We start from the raw sequence: 15,250 nt of genomic DNA, 5'->3' as shown, positions 1-15,250 counted from the left end.
TTTCTTATACCTTTTTTCCTTTCATGAAAAGATGTTTTCCTTACCAATTTTAGTTGTCTCAATTACATGCATTAACCAGAATTCTAAATTTTTTAAATCCTTAATTTCTAGTGAAAACTAAGAAGTATGCAGTTATAAACTGTTTTTCACATTATTATTCTGTAGATTGGCAAAATCACAAATACTGTTTATGATTTCTAAAAAATATGTGGTTTTTTAATAGAAAATTTTTCAATGTGATATTTTTATTAATAGACCTAAATATCTTCTCTGTAAAAAGGCAGCCTATGTTGAGTAATTAATGTTTCAGTATCTTATTTTATTTGGGAATGATCTAGATATGTGGGAATGATCTAGATATTTAAACGGAGAAGGACATGGCAACCCACTCCAGTATTCTTGCCTAGAGAATCCCATGGACAGAGGAGCCTGGTGGGCTGCTGTCCATGGGGTTGCACAGAGTCGGACACAACTGAAGCGACTTAGCATGCATGCATGCACTGCAGAAGGAAAAGGCAACCCACTCCAGTGTTCTTGCCTGGAGAATCCTGGGGGTGGAGGAGCCTGGTGGGCTGCTGTCTGTGGGGTCGCACAGAGTCAGACACGACTGAAGTGAGTAGCAGCAGCAGCAGCAGATATTTAATAATTTCCATCATTTTACTTAATTTAGCAAACCTATAAATATTAAATCACCAAAAATCTGGAGAAACTATTTTTAAGTAGACAAACCGTAAGACATAATTATTCTTAAAGAATTTACCTAAAAATTGTTACTCCATTTATATCTGTTGAATTATAGTATGTTTAGATTACCCATGAAAACTAATGAGACATTACACAAAATAAGCCATCATTTCAAGATATTTTTCTTGAGAATTTTATAACAGGGATAGTATGACCTATTTAACTTTTGGTAAACCTAGGTGCAGTAAAAGTAAGAATGGTCTATATTCATTAAACCAACAAATTTAAACTTTAAAACTGATTATTAGTATAATACTGACTATTTCCCAGATCACAGGAACTTGAAATTTATTTGGGTTGGCTTTCTTTTAAGTAACTTAAAAAATTTTTTTTATTTTTAAGATTTTTTATTTTTAATTTTTTGGCCAAGCCCTGAAGCATGTGGGATCTTAGTTCACTGACCAGGGATCATTCCTAGGCCCCTCGGCAGTGAGCACATAGAGTCCTAACCACTGAACTGCCAGGGAACTTGCAGGCTAGTTTTTTATTATATTTTAAAAATATCAATTTGTAAGTGATTACTTTGTCAACAAAGGTCCGTCTAGTCAAGGCTATGGTTTTTCCAGTAGTCATATATGGATGTGAGAGTTGGACTCTAAAGAAAGCTGAGCGCCAAACAATTGATGCTTTTGAACTGTGGTGTTGGAGAAGACTCTCGAGAGTCCCTTGGACTGCAAGGAGATCCAACCAGTCCATCCTAAAGGAGATCAGTCCTGAGTGTTCATTGGAAGGACTGATGTTGAAGCTGAAACTCCAATACTTTGGCCACCTGATGCAAAGAGCTGACTCATTGGAAAAAACCCTGATGCTGGGAAAGATTGAAGGTGGGAGGAGAAGGGGACAATAGAGGATGAGATGGTTGGATGGCATCACCGACTCAATGGATATGAGTTTGGGTAAACTCTGGGAGCTGGTGATTGACAGGGAGGCCTGGTGTGCTGCGGTCCAAGGGGTGGCAAAGAGTCGGAAACGACTGAGCAAATGAACTGAACTTTTACATCAGTTAAATACAGCTTTTTTATATGTTTAATTTTGATAATATTATCTGGAGTTAGGAACATATCATATGTGTGATGTACACACAGAAATATGAAAAGGCATAAATAGAGCCCTCATAGCTTCATTTGAAAGTTATTGCATTATAAATTTACTAGTTTATAAATAACAATTTGAATAAGTTAAATATATTTGCTCAGATGACTAAAGCTTTTCACTGTTTTGTGGAGAATATTTTAAGGTTTGTATTTGTCCTTGACAAATCCTGAAGGAGGCTGTGAATTAGATTTGGTGAGGGATGCTTTCCAGCAGTTTGAGTTCAGCAAAGCCTGTTTCTCTCTCTCTCTCTCTCTTTTTTTTTTTTTTTTTTTGGTGCAGGTTCTACCTGATTGAACTAATTCAGCTCAGTCCCAGGTCCTTGTGGGATGTACTTATGTTTCTGATATGTAGAGATTTGTAAGACAAGACAGTTGTTTTTAATTCCTCAGAGAACTGATACGGTACTGAAAGATTGATTTGCCCAGCTACATTTTCTTTATTTGCTTCTTTATATCAGTAAAAAGATTTCCAACTACTGTGAAAATCAAGAGTTATATGTTCTAGAACTTTAGGGTTCAGTTTATCCTGCTTTCCAAACTTTGCACAAGCCATTCAATAAAGGCCCTCTTTTTGAGTGTATAAATTAAACCCAGAGCAGTTTACCCTAGGGGCTAAAAGTCTTCATTCTTTTTATTAACTCCTGAATATTAACCCCCAGTTTTATTTCACATTGTGTGGGCTCAGGTAACCCTATTGATTTTCCTTAGTGTGTTTAATCAATGTTGCCTGAGGGGCAGATTTATAAGCCCTATCTTACACCAGGCAAGGGAGACCTAAGTTTATCCCATAAGATAATTGACAGAAGAGATTTAACCATCTTATATAAAGCCCATTTAAACATACCAACTTTTATACATATTCATCCCAATTCTCTCCGCTCTTATATCTGTAATTTTAACCTCCATTAAGTCCCTATCAACCTATCTTGGTCTTATACAGAGTCCCAGAAATGTTTCTTTTTATCTTCCTGACCACATTATCTATTTTTATGTAAAAGGCTTTGGGTTTCCCAGCTGAGGGGTTGAGCCAAGGGACTCAGGACCTTTCGTTGATATTTTAACTTGATTAATTGGCCTAACTGTTGCCCCAAGCAGTTGAATTTTCTAGCAGCCTTTTAAATATGTATGTTTTGCTGTGCTTAATTGAGCAGTGTGTCTGACTTTTTGCAACCCCATGGAGTGTAGCCCACCAGGCTCCTCTGGCCCTGGGGTATTCTCCAGGCCAGAATACTGGAGTGGGTTGCCAGGCCCTCCTCCAGGGGATCTTCCTAACCCAGGGATCGAACCCAGGTCTCCTGCATTGTAGGCAGATTCTTTACTGTCTGAGCCACCAGGGGAGCCCAAACTGGGGTAAATAGAATGGACTTATTTGGGGTTCTTTAATAATGGGGACCAATAGGGAGTCCCTTTGGCCATCCAACCTTAGCATTGTATCAAAATGTTTGTTTTGATACATTTATTTATTGTTTTATTTATCCCATTTCTTAACCACCTAAAGATTTTTATTGTTTTCGAACAAGTCCCTTTAAAATTTCTACCTTATTGGGAAGATGTCTCTAGACTTTCTCTGCAGTTTTTTCCCATTCCTCTTAATCAACCTAATTAACAATCTAATGCTTTTATTGGCATCTGTAAGACCCATTGAGGGGAAATTGACCATAGATTCAGCTTCCCAAACTTTTTTGTTGTTGCTCTTTGTTTGTCTTAAACTAAGGGAATTATTAAGGTTAGCCATTATATTTTTTTTGTATCCACTTTCTACTTTGGTCTTTTCATAGGTGCCAATAATCCAGCTGTTAATAGTGAGAGTTCTCTAAAAACTTACCAGTTTAGAAGTTTCTTCAATTTTAATCTCCGTTGTCTGGCCATTGTCAGAGCTCTCATAACACAGGGAGGGAAAAAAAGTCTTAAGAAGATCGGGTAAAACATTTATATCTCAAAGACACAGTGGGAGAAATGCTAGTTCCTCCTTTGAAAAGTTTTTTGTTCCTTTAAGGTCAGAATTCCAAGAAGATGTTTTACCAAGCTGGCTTTTTCTAGTTGCACACGCGCACACAAAAATTAACTTTGGAGTGTTAAAAGAACCCACATTTGGTCCTTTTTAAAGTGAGATTTTCTTTAATTCCCAACAAAGCAGGTACTTGTGGGAGTAAATCCTGTACATAAATAATACAGTCTTCCCACCGTCTCTCAACTGTGGTAATCCAGTTTTCAACTGAGCAAAATCTTTCCATTGTCAGTTCATCTGGGATAACCCAGGTACCTCTTCTTGAAAATAAGTTCAAGGAAAACCTACTCCTCCAGCGAGGATTTTATTCACCACCAAATAAAACTAAGGATAATCAGCCAATAGTGGAGATCCAGGACCCAGAAGAGACTTACCTAAATTCATCTGGACTCTGAGGAGGTGGCTAGGCACAAGAGGTCTTTGCTGGTACCAAGGCTCCAGATTCTTGTAGAGTTTGGATGAGGGAGAGAAGTTTGTTCTGGGTCCCTTTGTCGCTAACTAAAGCAGTCGACTGAAGAAAAACGCACAACCGAAAAATTGCAAGTTAAGTTTTATTTGAGGACCTTACCGAGGACTGTGGTTCAGGAGACAGCCTCTCAGATCGCTCTGAGGAACTGCTCCAAAGACAAAAGAATAAGGGAGTAGCCAGGATATTTAGGAGATTTTGCTGAAACGAAAAACAACAGGAAAAGCCAAACCATGTAGTCAAACATCAAAGATAACTGATAGTCACAAAAAATAGACATTACTAGTTAATGATTTTAGTGCTTTTCTGTATGAGAAGATAAAAGATTCTGGGCTCATTGTAATGATTCCTGAGATATGCACCTTAACTATCTAGGGCCAGTGCCCAGAACACATAATGCTTCCTCTTTTCTCTATCCCAATTTCTCCTCAGCTGTACCAGGGGGGTTTGGGAAATGTGGCTGCAGTGGCTAATGGCTTGATCCTTGTTTACTGGAGTAAGAGGCAACATTCTTTGTTTACTAGAATGGCAGGCAACATTCCTTGTCCATGTCTGTCAGTTTCCTCTTAAATGTACATGAGTGTGAATGTAAATGTAAAATGAATATAAAGTGTAAATGAGTTTCCATGGACCCAAAGCTGGACCATTATACTTGTGCTTGTTTTCCCTTAATTGGGCAGATTTGGGGGAGGTAGAGAGTGGGGTTGCTTTGGAATGGGGCAAACAGTAGAGAGTCATTATAAAACTTCCATTGGCTTTGGGTATAGGTGCCTCTTGCTTGTTGGAATGCTGGATCTTCCTTGCTCTCCCAGCCCCACTCTCTTGTGGATAAAGGCTGCACACCAAGGGTACTTCTGGCATCCTAAGATATATATCTGAATACACTCTTCCTTAGAAACCAGATAATGTTTTTACATACAGTTTCAGAGTGCTTGTTTTGTGTCTGGTATTGTATTTAAGAGGTTTCCCTGGTGGCTCAGATGGCAAAGAATGTGCCTGCATTGCAGGACCTAGCTGTCACAGGCAGGACAGTGTCCCCATCTTGGCTCTTGAATGACTACAGTAGCCTCTATGTGGTCTCCCTGCTCTGTTCCTCTCTCCAGCACTCCCACCCCCACCCCCAAGTCAGAGTGATCTTTTTTTTAACATAATTAGGTTATGTTATTCCTCCACCCAGAAGCCAAAGCAAAGTTCTTACAGTGGCCTGAGGTATGGACACTGCCAGAGCTGACCTGAACCTCTGACTTCACATCCTATACTCTCCCTCCCTCTGCTTCAGTCCCACTGGCTGTGCTATTCCTTAGGCTAGCACTTGATCTTGGCATCACACCTCCAGAGAGCCACCCTCAGGTTTCTGCTCAAAGGCCTCATTGGGAAGGCCTTCCCTGACTTCGTTTCCTCCTTCACTTTTATTTTTTTCTCTTTAGCCCTGCTGACTCTGACATTTTCATCAAAAGGAAAAAGGAATAGGAGTTAGGGACACACCCCGATGCAGTCAAAAATCCATTATAACTTTTGACTCCTCCAAAACTTAACACACATTTTGCATGTTATATGCATATCAACATATATTTTATCATTCATGACATATCTTTCTTGATTTTTTTCAGTATTTCAGGTTTTTTCAAATTGTTGCAAATCTTGAAAAAAAAAATCTTCCAATATATTTATTGAAAAGAAATCCACAATACAAGTGGACCTGCACAGTTCAAATCTGTTTGTTCAAGGTATAGCGAAACGCAAGTTCACATGCTTAACACACTGTGAGGCCAAACTGAAACACTGGAGTTTGGAACAGAGAAAGGTTTATTGCAAGGACCAAGGAAGGAGAATGGGTGGCTATACTCAAAAGATGTGAACTCTGATGGTTTTCAGGGAAGTGTTTATAGGCAAAATTTGGGGTGGGAGCTGCAGGGTGTGACTTCTAATTGGTTGGTGATGCGTTAACATGGTGGTGTTTCAGGAATTTTGTGCTCAGCCTGAAGTTACCATTGTCCATCCTGGTGGGGGCCTTAGTTCCTATAGAAAAACTCAAAGATATTGTAATGTATATCCCTTGAGGAGGAACCAGGACCCTGCTCCATGGCTGCGCTATTGTTTCTTGACTGCCCAAGGGCGACTTCTCAAGCCGAGCGCGCGAAGTGATTTCGCACATTGGCAAGCTGAGAGATTTTCTTCTGGAACACAGAAAAGATTATATTAATGCTTATAGTCATGTCATGTCTGAATACGGGAGAATGACAGACACAGAACGAGACCAGATAGACCAGGACGCTCAGACCTTCATGAGGACCTGCTCAGAAGCGATCCAGCAGCTGAGAACTCAAGCGCACAAGGAGATACACTCTCAGCAAGTGAAGGACCACAGGACTGCTGTTTTGGATTTCGTTGAAGATTACTTAAAAAGAGTGTGTAAGCTTTACTCAGAACAGAGGGCCGTCCGAGTCAAGCGAGTGGTGGACAAGAAGAGATTGTCTAAACTGGAACCAGAACCAAACGCAAAGACAAGAGAATCCATGTCTTCTGAGAAAGTTTCACAGAGCCCATCAAAAGACTCTGAAGAAAAACCTGTCCCTGAAGATTATACAGAAAAGATTCCAGTTGAAGCACAACCTGAATTGGGAAACTGGGGAGATGGCAAAGGTGAAGATGAGTTATCCCCAGAAGAAATACAAATGTTTGAACAAGAAAATCAGCGCCTGATTGGTGAAATGAACAGTCTGTTTGACGAAGTGAGGCAAATAGAAGGGAAAGTGGTTAGCGACCGTTTTTGTATCTGCCCTTTGAAACTCAGGGAAGGTCTGAGAAGCTGAAGTTTTTTCCCTATAAACAAGAAACAGGGGATACAGAAAGACTTTTGTATGCAAGAGGGCCACACAGGGTCCTGCCAGGTTTCAAGGGTCAGTTGTAGTTCTATTATGTACAGTTGTATCTATTTAAAGAGAGGGTTAGGATTAAATTGAGGGACTTTCCTGGTGGTCAAGTGATTAAAACTCTGCCTTCTAATGCAGGGGGTGTGAGTTCAATCCCTGGTCAGGGAACTAAGAACCCAGATGTCTCAGGGTGTGGCCAAAAAGTAAAAAAATAGTAATAATAAAAAAAATTTTTTTAAAGATTAAATTTAAAAAGGGACAGGAAACAGATCTATGGTTGTCATGGACTAGGGTGGGAGAGGGAATTTCTTTGGGGTGATAGAAATGGTCTGTGTCCTACTTTTCATGGTTACATGACTGTATGCATCTTCAAAGTCCAAAAACTGTACTTAAAGAGGATGTTTGACTGTCTACAATACTGTTTACTATTGACACGTTTTGAATAAACATGACAAAAAACAGAGATTAGGCTGAACCATGAGTAGAGCTGGTGTTATGTTGGAAGGAATGTTATATGTACCAAAACGTTCCCCCTCTTGTTTTTATCTGTTCCTTTTTCCTCTGTGTTGTGTGTGTTGTGTGTGTGTTAGTCACTCAGCTGTGCCCGACTCTTTGTGACCCCATGTACTGTAGCCCACCAGGCTCCTCTGTCCATGGATTCTCCAGGCAAGAATATCAGAGTGGGTTGTCATTTCCTTTACTAGGGATCTTCCTAACTCAGGGATCAAACCCAGGTCTTTACCTTCTGAGCCATAAGTCACCAATTCTCCGTGGATCCGTCACTGGCCTTACTGTGTATCTCCTCAGTGCAGGAAGGACGGGGATCTGTAGAATGAGTGAGGAGATGGCTGAGGGGACCCGTGGAGCTTCCACAGTCAAGTCTTAGCTCCCTACAGGGCATACGTCACCCTTAAGGGCTTTTCCTGCCTCTCCAGCCTAATTTTCTTACTGCCCTTTCCCTAAAGCTAAACTTTAATATAATGAACTTATCAACTGAAAAAAAGTCAAAGCCTAAAAGTTAAGGGTTATATTGTATTTGGTGGGAATTTTTAGGACTTCAGGCCTGGGAGGCAGCATTTCAAGCGGCCTTGAGAGAACTCCGAGGAGGTAGGGTGGAGGAGTCAGGTTATATAGATGTTTGCAACAAAGGACAGGTAGTCTGAACATTAAAAGTATTTTTGTGAATTAAAGAAAACCAGCTATCTCAAGTTAAGGAATTTAGCACTTTTCTGTATATGGCAAGATGCAAGCCTCTGAGCTCACTGAAGTCTTTCCTTTTGTATGTATCTCAGCTATCTGGGGCCAGTATCTTGTGGTTTTTCACATCCGGAGTTCTTCTGAGCTCCCCACAGGGAGTGGCTGCAGCCTGGGGGCTGCCAGATCTTGCTGGTATTCCTCTCCTTCCTGGGTGCCCTGGAGGGCTGGGTCTCTGGTGACTGTGACCTCATTGTTTACTGATACGGCAGGAAGTACTCTATTTCTCAAACTGCGTGCATTTCCCAGAGCAATCTCTTTCAGTTTAGTGATTTTGCTTTCCTTTACTAGGACAACTTTCTTTTCTCTTCTCTCCTTCCCATATAACTGGTTAGTCTCCTTTAGGAGGCCACTTCTAACCACTCTGAGCCCCCAACCCCCACCCACCTGCCCTGCCCCAAGCCATGTACTCCTTGAGAGATGAACCTGGTTTTAATCCCTCAAGTAATTTTGAAGCTCTAGGCAAAGGGGTTGGGAAGACATTCCTGGCTGGAAATTCTGCTTTGAAACAGGATAATTATATTTTCTCTCAACTCCACTTGGGTTAATACGTGAGTTTTTAGGGGGTATTCATTAGGTTTTGTCCTTACCTTTCACAAAGTCCAGGTGAAATCTTCGGTGGTTTTTGTGTCCTTTCTAATTTGTACATGTAGTTTACTAACCTTGCAGAATTTAACTTCTCTAGATGACCTCTCTAGATAGGGTGGTTAGTGACTTCCTCTTATTTGTGCTCAGAATATCTTTATGAAGCTACTTTGCTTACAGGGGTGTGGCATATTGTAATTTAGTCTTTCATTCAGTGGGAATAATTGAGAACATGATATGAGTGACTCCAGAGGCTGCAAAACTAATGGACATTAGATCCCTGCTTTTACATATGCATATATGGCTTTCTGAAATGGCAGCTTTGCAATAAAGTCCAAAGGAGATAACTTTAAAATATTATTATTTCACTTATAATTTGGGAGATGGCTGAAGGTCGGAAGGGCATGAGAAGAATGTTCCTGCACTGTGAGCTAAGGCTAGAAAAAACATTTTACTGCTAATTTGCTTGATGAGCTGTGATCCAAATACTGGTCATACATTGTTAGAGAAAGCTTTGTGACTATTATTGCAAAGCTTTGGAGGGTGGTTGGAAGGTTTATAGTTTATTTAAATTAATTATTTTTCTTTCATCAGCCCACCTTCAGTATTTGAAATTCGGAATAAAGTAGTCTGAAATTTACCATGAAAATGCTATGAAATTTATGTTATTGTTGGGAAACATTAATTGCCCACTTTGGCCAGGCATGATGAAAATTGCTTGCCTGAGTTGTCTCACAATAGGAGGTCCCGGTAAAGAAGGAGGTACTAACAGAAACAGAAGATGTGGCAAGAGCACACAGAAGAACTGTACAAAAAAAATCTTCACGACCCAGATAATCATGATGGTGTGATCACTCACCTAGAGCTAGACGTCCTGGAATGTGAAGTCAAGTGAGCCTTAGGAAGCATCACTACGAACAAAGCTAGTGGAAGTGATGGAGTTCCAGTTGAGCTATTTCAAATCCTGAAAGATGATGCTGTGAAAGTGCTGCTCTCAATATGCCAGCAAATTTGGAAAACTCAGCAGTGGCCACAAGACTGGAAAAGGTCAGTTTTTATTCCAATCCCTAAGAAAGGCAATGCCAAAGAATGCTCAAGCTACCGCACAATTGCACTCATCTCACGCACTAGTAAAGTAATGCTTTAAATTCTCCAAGCCAGGCTTCAGCAATACATGAACTGTGAACTTCCAGATGTTCAAACTGGTTTTAGAAAAGGCAGAGGAACCAGAGATCAAATTGCCAACATCTGCTGGATCATCAAAAAAGCAAAAGAGTTCCAGAAAAACATCTATTTCTGCTTTATTGACTATGCCAAAGCCTTTGACTGTGTGGATCACAATAAACTGGAAAATTCTGAAAGAGATGGGCATACCAGACCACCTGACCTGCCTCTTGAGAAGCCTGTATGCAGGTCAGGAAGCAACAGTTAGAACTGGACATGGAACAACAGACTGGTTCCAAATAGGAAAAGGAGCACGTCAAGGCTGGATATTGTCACCCTGCTTATTTAACTTATATACAGAGTACATCATGAGAAAGACTGGGCTGGAGGAAGCACAAGCTGGAATCAAGATTGCCAGGAGAAATGTAAATAACCTCAGATATGCAGATGACACCTCCCTTATGGCAGAAAGTGAAGAAGAACTAAAGAGCCTCTTGATGAAAGTGAAAGAGGAGAGTGAAAAGTTGGCTTAAAGCTCAACATTCAGAAAATGAAGATCATGGCATCCGGTCCCATCACTTCATGGCAAATAGATGGGGAAACAGTGGAAACAGTGGCTGACTTTATATTTCTGGGCTCCAAATTCACTGCCAATGGTGACTGCAGCCAGGAAATTAAAAGACGCTTACTCCTTGGAAGGAAAGTTATGACCAACCTAGACAGCATATTAAAAAGCAGAGACATTACTTTCCCAACAAAGGTCCGTCTAGTCAAGGCTTTGGTTTTTCCAGTGGTCATGTATGGATGTGAGAGTTGGACTATAAAGAAAGCTGAGTGTCGAAGAATTGATGCTTTTGAACTGTGGTGCTGGAGAAGACTCTTGAGAGTCCCTTGGACTGCAAGGAGATCCAACCAGTCCATCCTAAAGGAGATCAATCCTGGGTGTTCATTGGAAGGACTGATGCTGAGCTGAAACTCCAATACTTTGGCCACCTGATGCAAAGAGCTGACTTATTTGCAAAGACCCTGATGCTGGGAAAGATTGAGGGCAGGAGAAGAAGGGGACCACAGAGGATGAGATGGTTGAATGGCATCACTGACTCAATGGACATGGGTTTGGGTGGACTCCGGTAGTTGGTGATGGACAGGGACGCCTGGCATGCTGCGGTTCATGAGGTCACAAAGAGTCAGACATGACTGAGCGACTGAACTGAGCTGAACTACCTCCAAAAAGTAACAGGAAAGAGTTCAGGAGGGGCCAAAAGGAGAAGAGAGGAGTCAATTTGTCCTACCAACCTCCCGGAATCCTTCTCCCTGAAATCCACCTTGGCCGAGAGAGGCATGCACTCAGGGAGGACCCTGAGTCAGAATGATTGGCCAGAGGCAACCTGGAAACCAACCCCATTACCATAAACACTGAGACTGTGAGCCACGTGGCGGAGCAGTTCTCCTGGGTTCTCTTCCCCTGCTGCTCTCCGCCGGGGCACCCCCTCTAATAAAGTCTTTTGCTTTGTCAGTTCGTGTATCTCCTTGGACCATTCATTTCTGAGTGTTAGACAAGAGCTCCCTCTTGGGCCCTGTAAGGGGGTCCCCTTCCTGCACTCAATAGTCAAAAATGTTTGGGTAAAATGTGAATTCTGTTTGGGGATCAGATTTAATTCTTCAGGGATTTATCTTGTTTGTTTTGCTTGAGGAAAGTGATTTAATTCAATTTAGCTATTGTTCAAAAGACAGTTCTAAAATAATGGAAACATTGCCTTTTTTCAGCCATTGTATACATGATCATTTTGTAGATTTGTTATTCTGAACCTGAAATATATGGCACCGTCCTATTTTTGAAATAAATATCATGTAGTTTTATGGTATTTTGAAATCTGAGAATGATTTTGATAATAGCATATAGCAAGTATCTTTTGTTTTTGATGCAGGATGAATATGGGAGTGCTTGGGGTGGCCTCATAGTGGTAAAGTATATGTGTCTTTTATGGGGTTATAAAATTGATTGTTTATAAAGTAACCCAAGAATGAGGAAATACATTTTTAAAAAGTAAGTGCTTTAGACCTGTGTTGTCCTATATGGTAACTATTAGCCACGTGTGGCTATTTAAATATAAGCGAGTAAGTTAAATAACATAAAACATTCACCAGCTATATTTCAAGTGCTGAGTAGTAGCCATATGTGTCTGGTGGACAGCACTATTTTATTATCCCTATGCCTATTAATAAAGAACATGGAAAGAAGCACAGGCACTTTTCCATCTGACCTCCAATTATCTTGAACTCAAGAGAATCACTTCTTGGGCCTTATTTATAGCCTTTTTACACATGAGAAACCATATTACCATCTATAAGATCAGTGGTTGTGTAATTTGTGAGAATGAAGGGAGTTGGTAATTTTGGGGGGGATGGTGTGCTGCTAAGCATGTGGGATCTTAATTCCTTAACCAGGAATTGAATCCATGCCTCCTGCACTGGAAGCGCAAAATCCTAACCACTGTACCATCAGGGAATTCCAGAGAGTTGGTAATTTTTATCTTGTCAAGTTATATATCTCTTAGCTGGTGCTTCCTAATCTCCACTATTTTAAACATATCCTCAGCACTCAGTCCTTGATAAATCCTTCTCTTAGCTACAGAGGAGGGGAGGAAAAAGTTTTCATTACCAGGCCCGTTCCTTTGTCCTAGCGTGTCTCACTGGTTTTCTGCAGTAGCCTCCTGACTGGCCCTTGCTTCCACACTTGTCTCACAGCAGCAGCTAGAGTGATTTTTAAAAAGCACAGTTAAGATCATGAGCTTTTCCTGCTTGAAAGGCCTCAGTGGCTCCTCTTGGACTATACAGACCTTCCACAGTGGTATTTCTTCCCGTCTGTCTGGCTGACCTCCTTCTTTGTGCTGCCCTCCCCAGATCACTCTGCTGCAGTGCTATGGGGGCCTTGAGTGCCAGATAGCTCCCTTGACCTAAAGACTTCAGCCCTCTGACTCCAACTCTACCCTGCTGGTGTCAACACCAGATGTTTGCTTCAGGGTGGAACTGTCAGATCAGAGACGATGTGAAAACCCATTGATGGATAGAGGACTCTTTAAACTTCAGGGATGAGGGATGGGATGGAGAGGGAGGCGGGGGTGGGGGGGGGCGGATCGGGATGGGGAACACATGTAAATCCATGGCTGATTCATGTCAATGTATGGCAAAAACCACTACAATATTGTAAAGTAATTAGCCTCCAACTAATAAAAATAAATGGAAAAAGAAAAAGTAACAAGCTTAAATAGATTAAGAATAAAAAAAAATAAACTTCAGGGATTAATTATGGAAGTTACAATTCAGATTTTGAGTTCCTTTTCTAACAATGTTCAAAACTATCCTGCTTCTATTTCTGTGTGTTCATAAGTTTTGTAGCAGTCTCCTGACAGTGACCCAAGAGGCCTAATTCCTTGTCGGGGTAGCAAGGTCTTGGCATAACAGTAAATAGCTGAAGAAGGTGTGCTTACCCAGCATGTCCTCTTGGCTGTGAGGCAGAGTGCCACTTTTGCTATTATTATCCCTAGGGGAAAAAAAAGTAAGAAGAGGACCTGAACTCTTGACCTGAGGCTGCTCTGGCGTCTACCAACAGGTGCAATATTTACAGCTATGGACATAGGTATCTGGCTGAGGACTTTAGAATTGAACTCTGTACTTTTATTACCTGTGTGCAGTTTCTATTGACTTATGCACTCTGTTTATAGAAGACTGTCTGAGTAAGAGCATGGTAAAGAGTAAGATGGAGAAAAGTGGTTTTTTTTTTTTTTTTTTAAAGTGAGTCATATATTATTGAATTCTGCAATAGGGAGCAGAATTATATATGGTTGAGTGTGTGGGCTTCAGAGGCAGCAGGCCTATTTTGGCTTCTTTTTTTTCAATTAATTAATTTATTTTAATTGGAGGATAATTACTTTATACTATTATGATGGCTTTTTTCATATATCAACATGAGTCGGCCACAGGTATATGTGTCCCCCCACCCATCCTGAACCCTCCTCCTACCTCCCTCCCCACCATATCCCTCTTAGTTGTCCCAGAGCACTGATTTTGGGTGCCTTGCTTCATTCATTGAACTTACACTGGTCATCTGTTTTACATATGATCATGTACTTGTTTCAATGCTGTTCTCTCAAATCATCCCACTCTTTCCTTCTCCCACTGAGTCCAAAAGTTTGTTCAAAAGTGGTATTTTTAATGCAGGTTATCATTCTTATAATAGAAATACGTGTCTATGGAAGAAGACTTTTCAAAAAAGTAAAAATCTACCTCATTAGTTAGAAAACAACAAGAAGAGAGGAAAGGTAACAAAGGTTCAGTTCAGTTCAGTAGCTCAGTCACGTCCGACTCTTTGCAGCCCCATGAACCGCAGCATGCCAGGCCTCCCTGTCCATCACCAACTACCGGAGTCCACCCAAACCCATGTCCACTGAGTCAGTGATGCCATCCAAACATCTCATCCTCTCCTCCTGCCCTCAGTCTTTCCCAGCATCAGGGTCTTTTCCAGTGAGTCAACTCTTCACATCAGGTGGCCAAAATATTGGAGTTTCAGCTTCAACATCGTCCTTCCAATGAACACTCAGGACTGATCTCCTTTAGGATGGACTGGTTGGATCTCCTTGCAGTCCAAGGGACTCTCAAGAGTCTTCTCCAGCACCACAGTTCAAAAGCATCAATTCTTCGGCACTCAGCTTTCTTTAATAGTCCAACTCTCACATCAATACATGACTACTGGAAAAACTATTGCCTTGACTAGACTCTGGACCTTTGTTGGCAAAGTAATGTTTCTGCTTTTTAATATGCTGTCTAGATTGGTCATAACTTTCCTTCCAAGGAGTAAGCGTCTTTTAATTTCCTGGCTGCAGTCACCATCGGCAGTGATTCTGGAGCCCAGAAATATAAAGTCAGCCACTGTTTCCACTGTTTCCCCATCTATTTGCCATGAAGTGATGGGACCGGATGCCATGATCTTCATTTTCTGAATGTTGAGCTTTAAGCCAACTTTTTCACTCTCCTCTTTCACTTTCATCAAGAGGCTCTTTAG

At 41.0% G+C, this 15,250-nt stretch overlaps 2 protein-coding genes across 7 annotated transcripts in view; both read left to right on the top strand.

The window, feature by feature from the left end:
• ABCG2 (ATP binding cassette subfamily G member 2 (Junior blood group)) overlaps nt 1-15,250 on the top strand; it is a 136,432-nt gene that overhangs the window by 72,463 nt on the left and 48,719 nt on the right. The gene's annotated exons all lie outside the window — the stretch shown is intronic.
• Nucleotides 6,426-7,125, top strand: LOC122422158 (syntaxin-18-like). Its single transcript, XM_043438458.1, has one exon. It carries the CDS (start codon nt 6,532-6,534, stop codon nt 7,123-7,125), a length of 594 nt encoding a protein of 197 aa, XP_043294393.1. The 5' UTR covers nt 6,426-6,531.

The sequence above is a fragment of the Cervus canadensis genome, chromosome 19 (genome assembly GCF_019320065.1).
Source record: "Cervus canadensis isolate Bull #8, Minnesota chromosome 19, ASM1932006v1, whole genome shotgun sequence".
In the NCBI taxonomy this organism is placed as follows: Eukaryota; Metazoa; Chordata; class Mammalia; order Artiodactyla; family Cervidae; genus Cervus; species Cervus canadensis.
The sequence above is the reverse complement of the archived record's forward strand: the minus strand, read 5'-3'. Positions and strand labels throughout refer to the sequence as shown.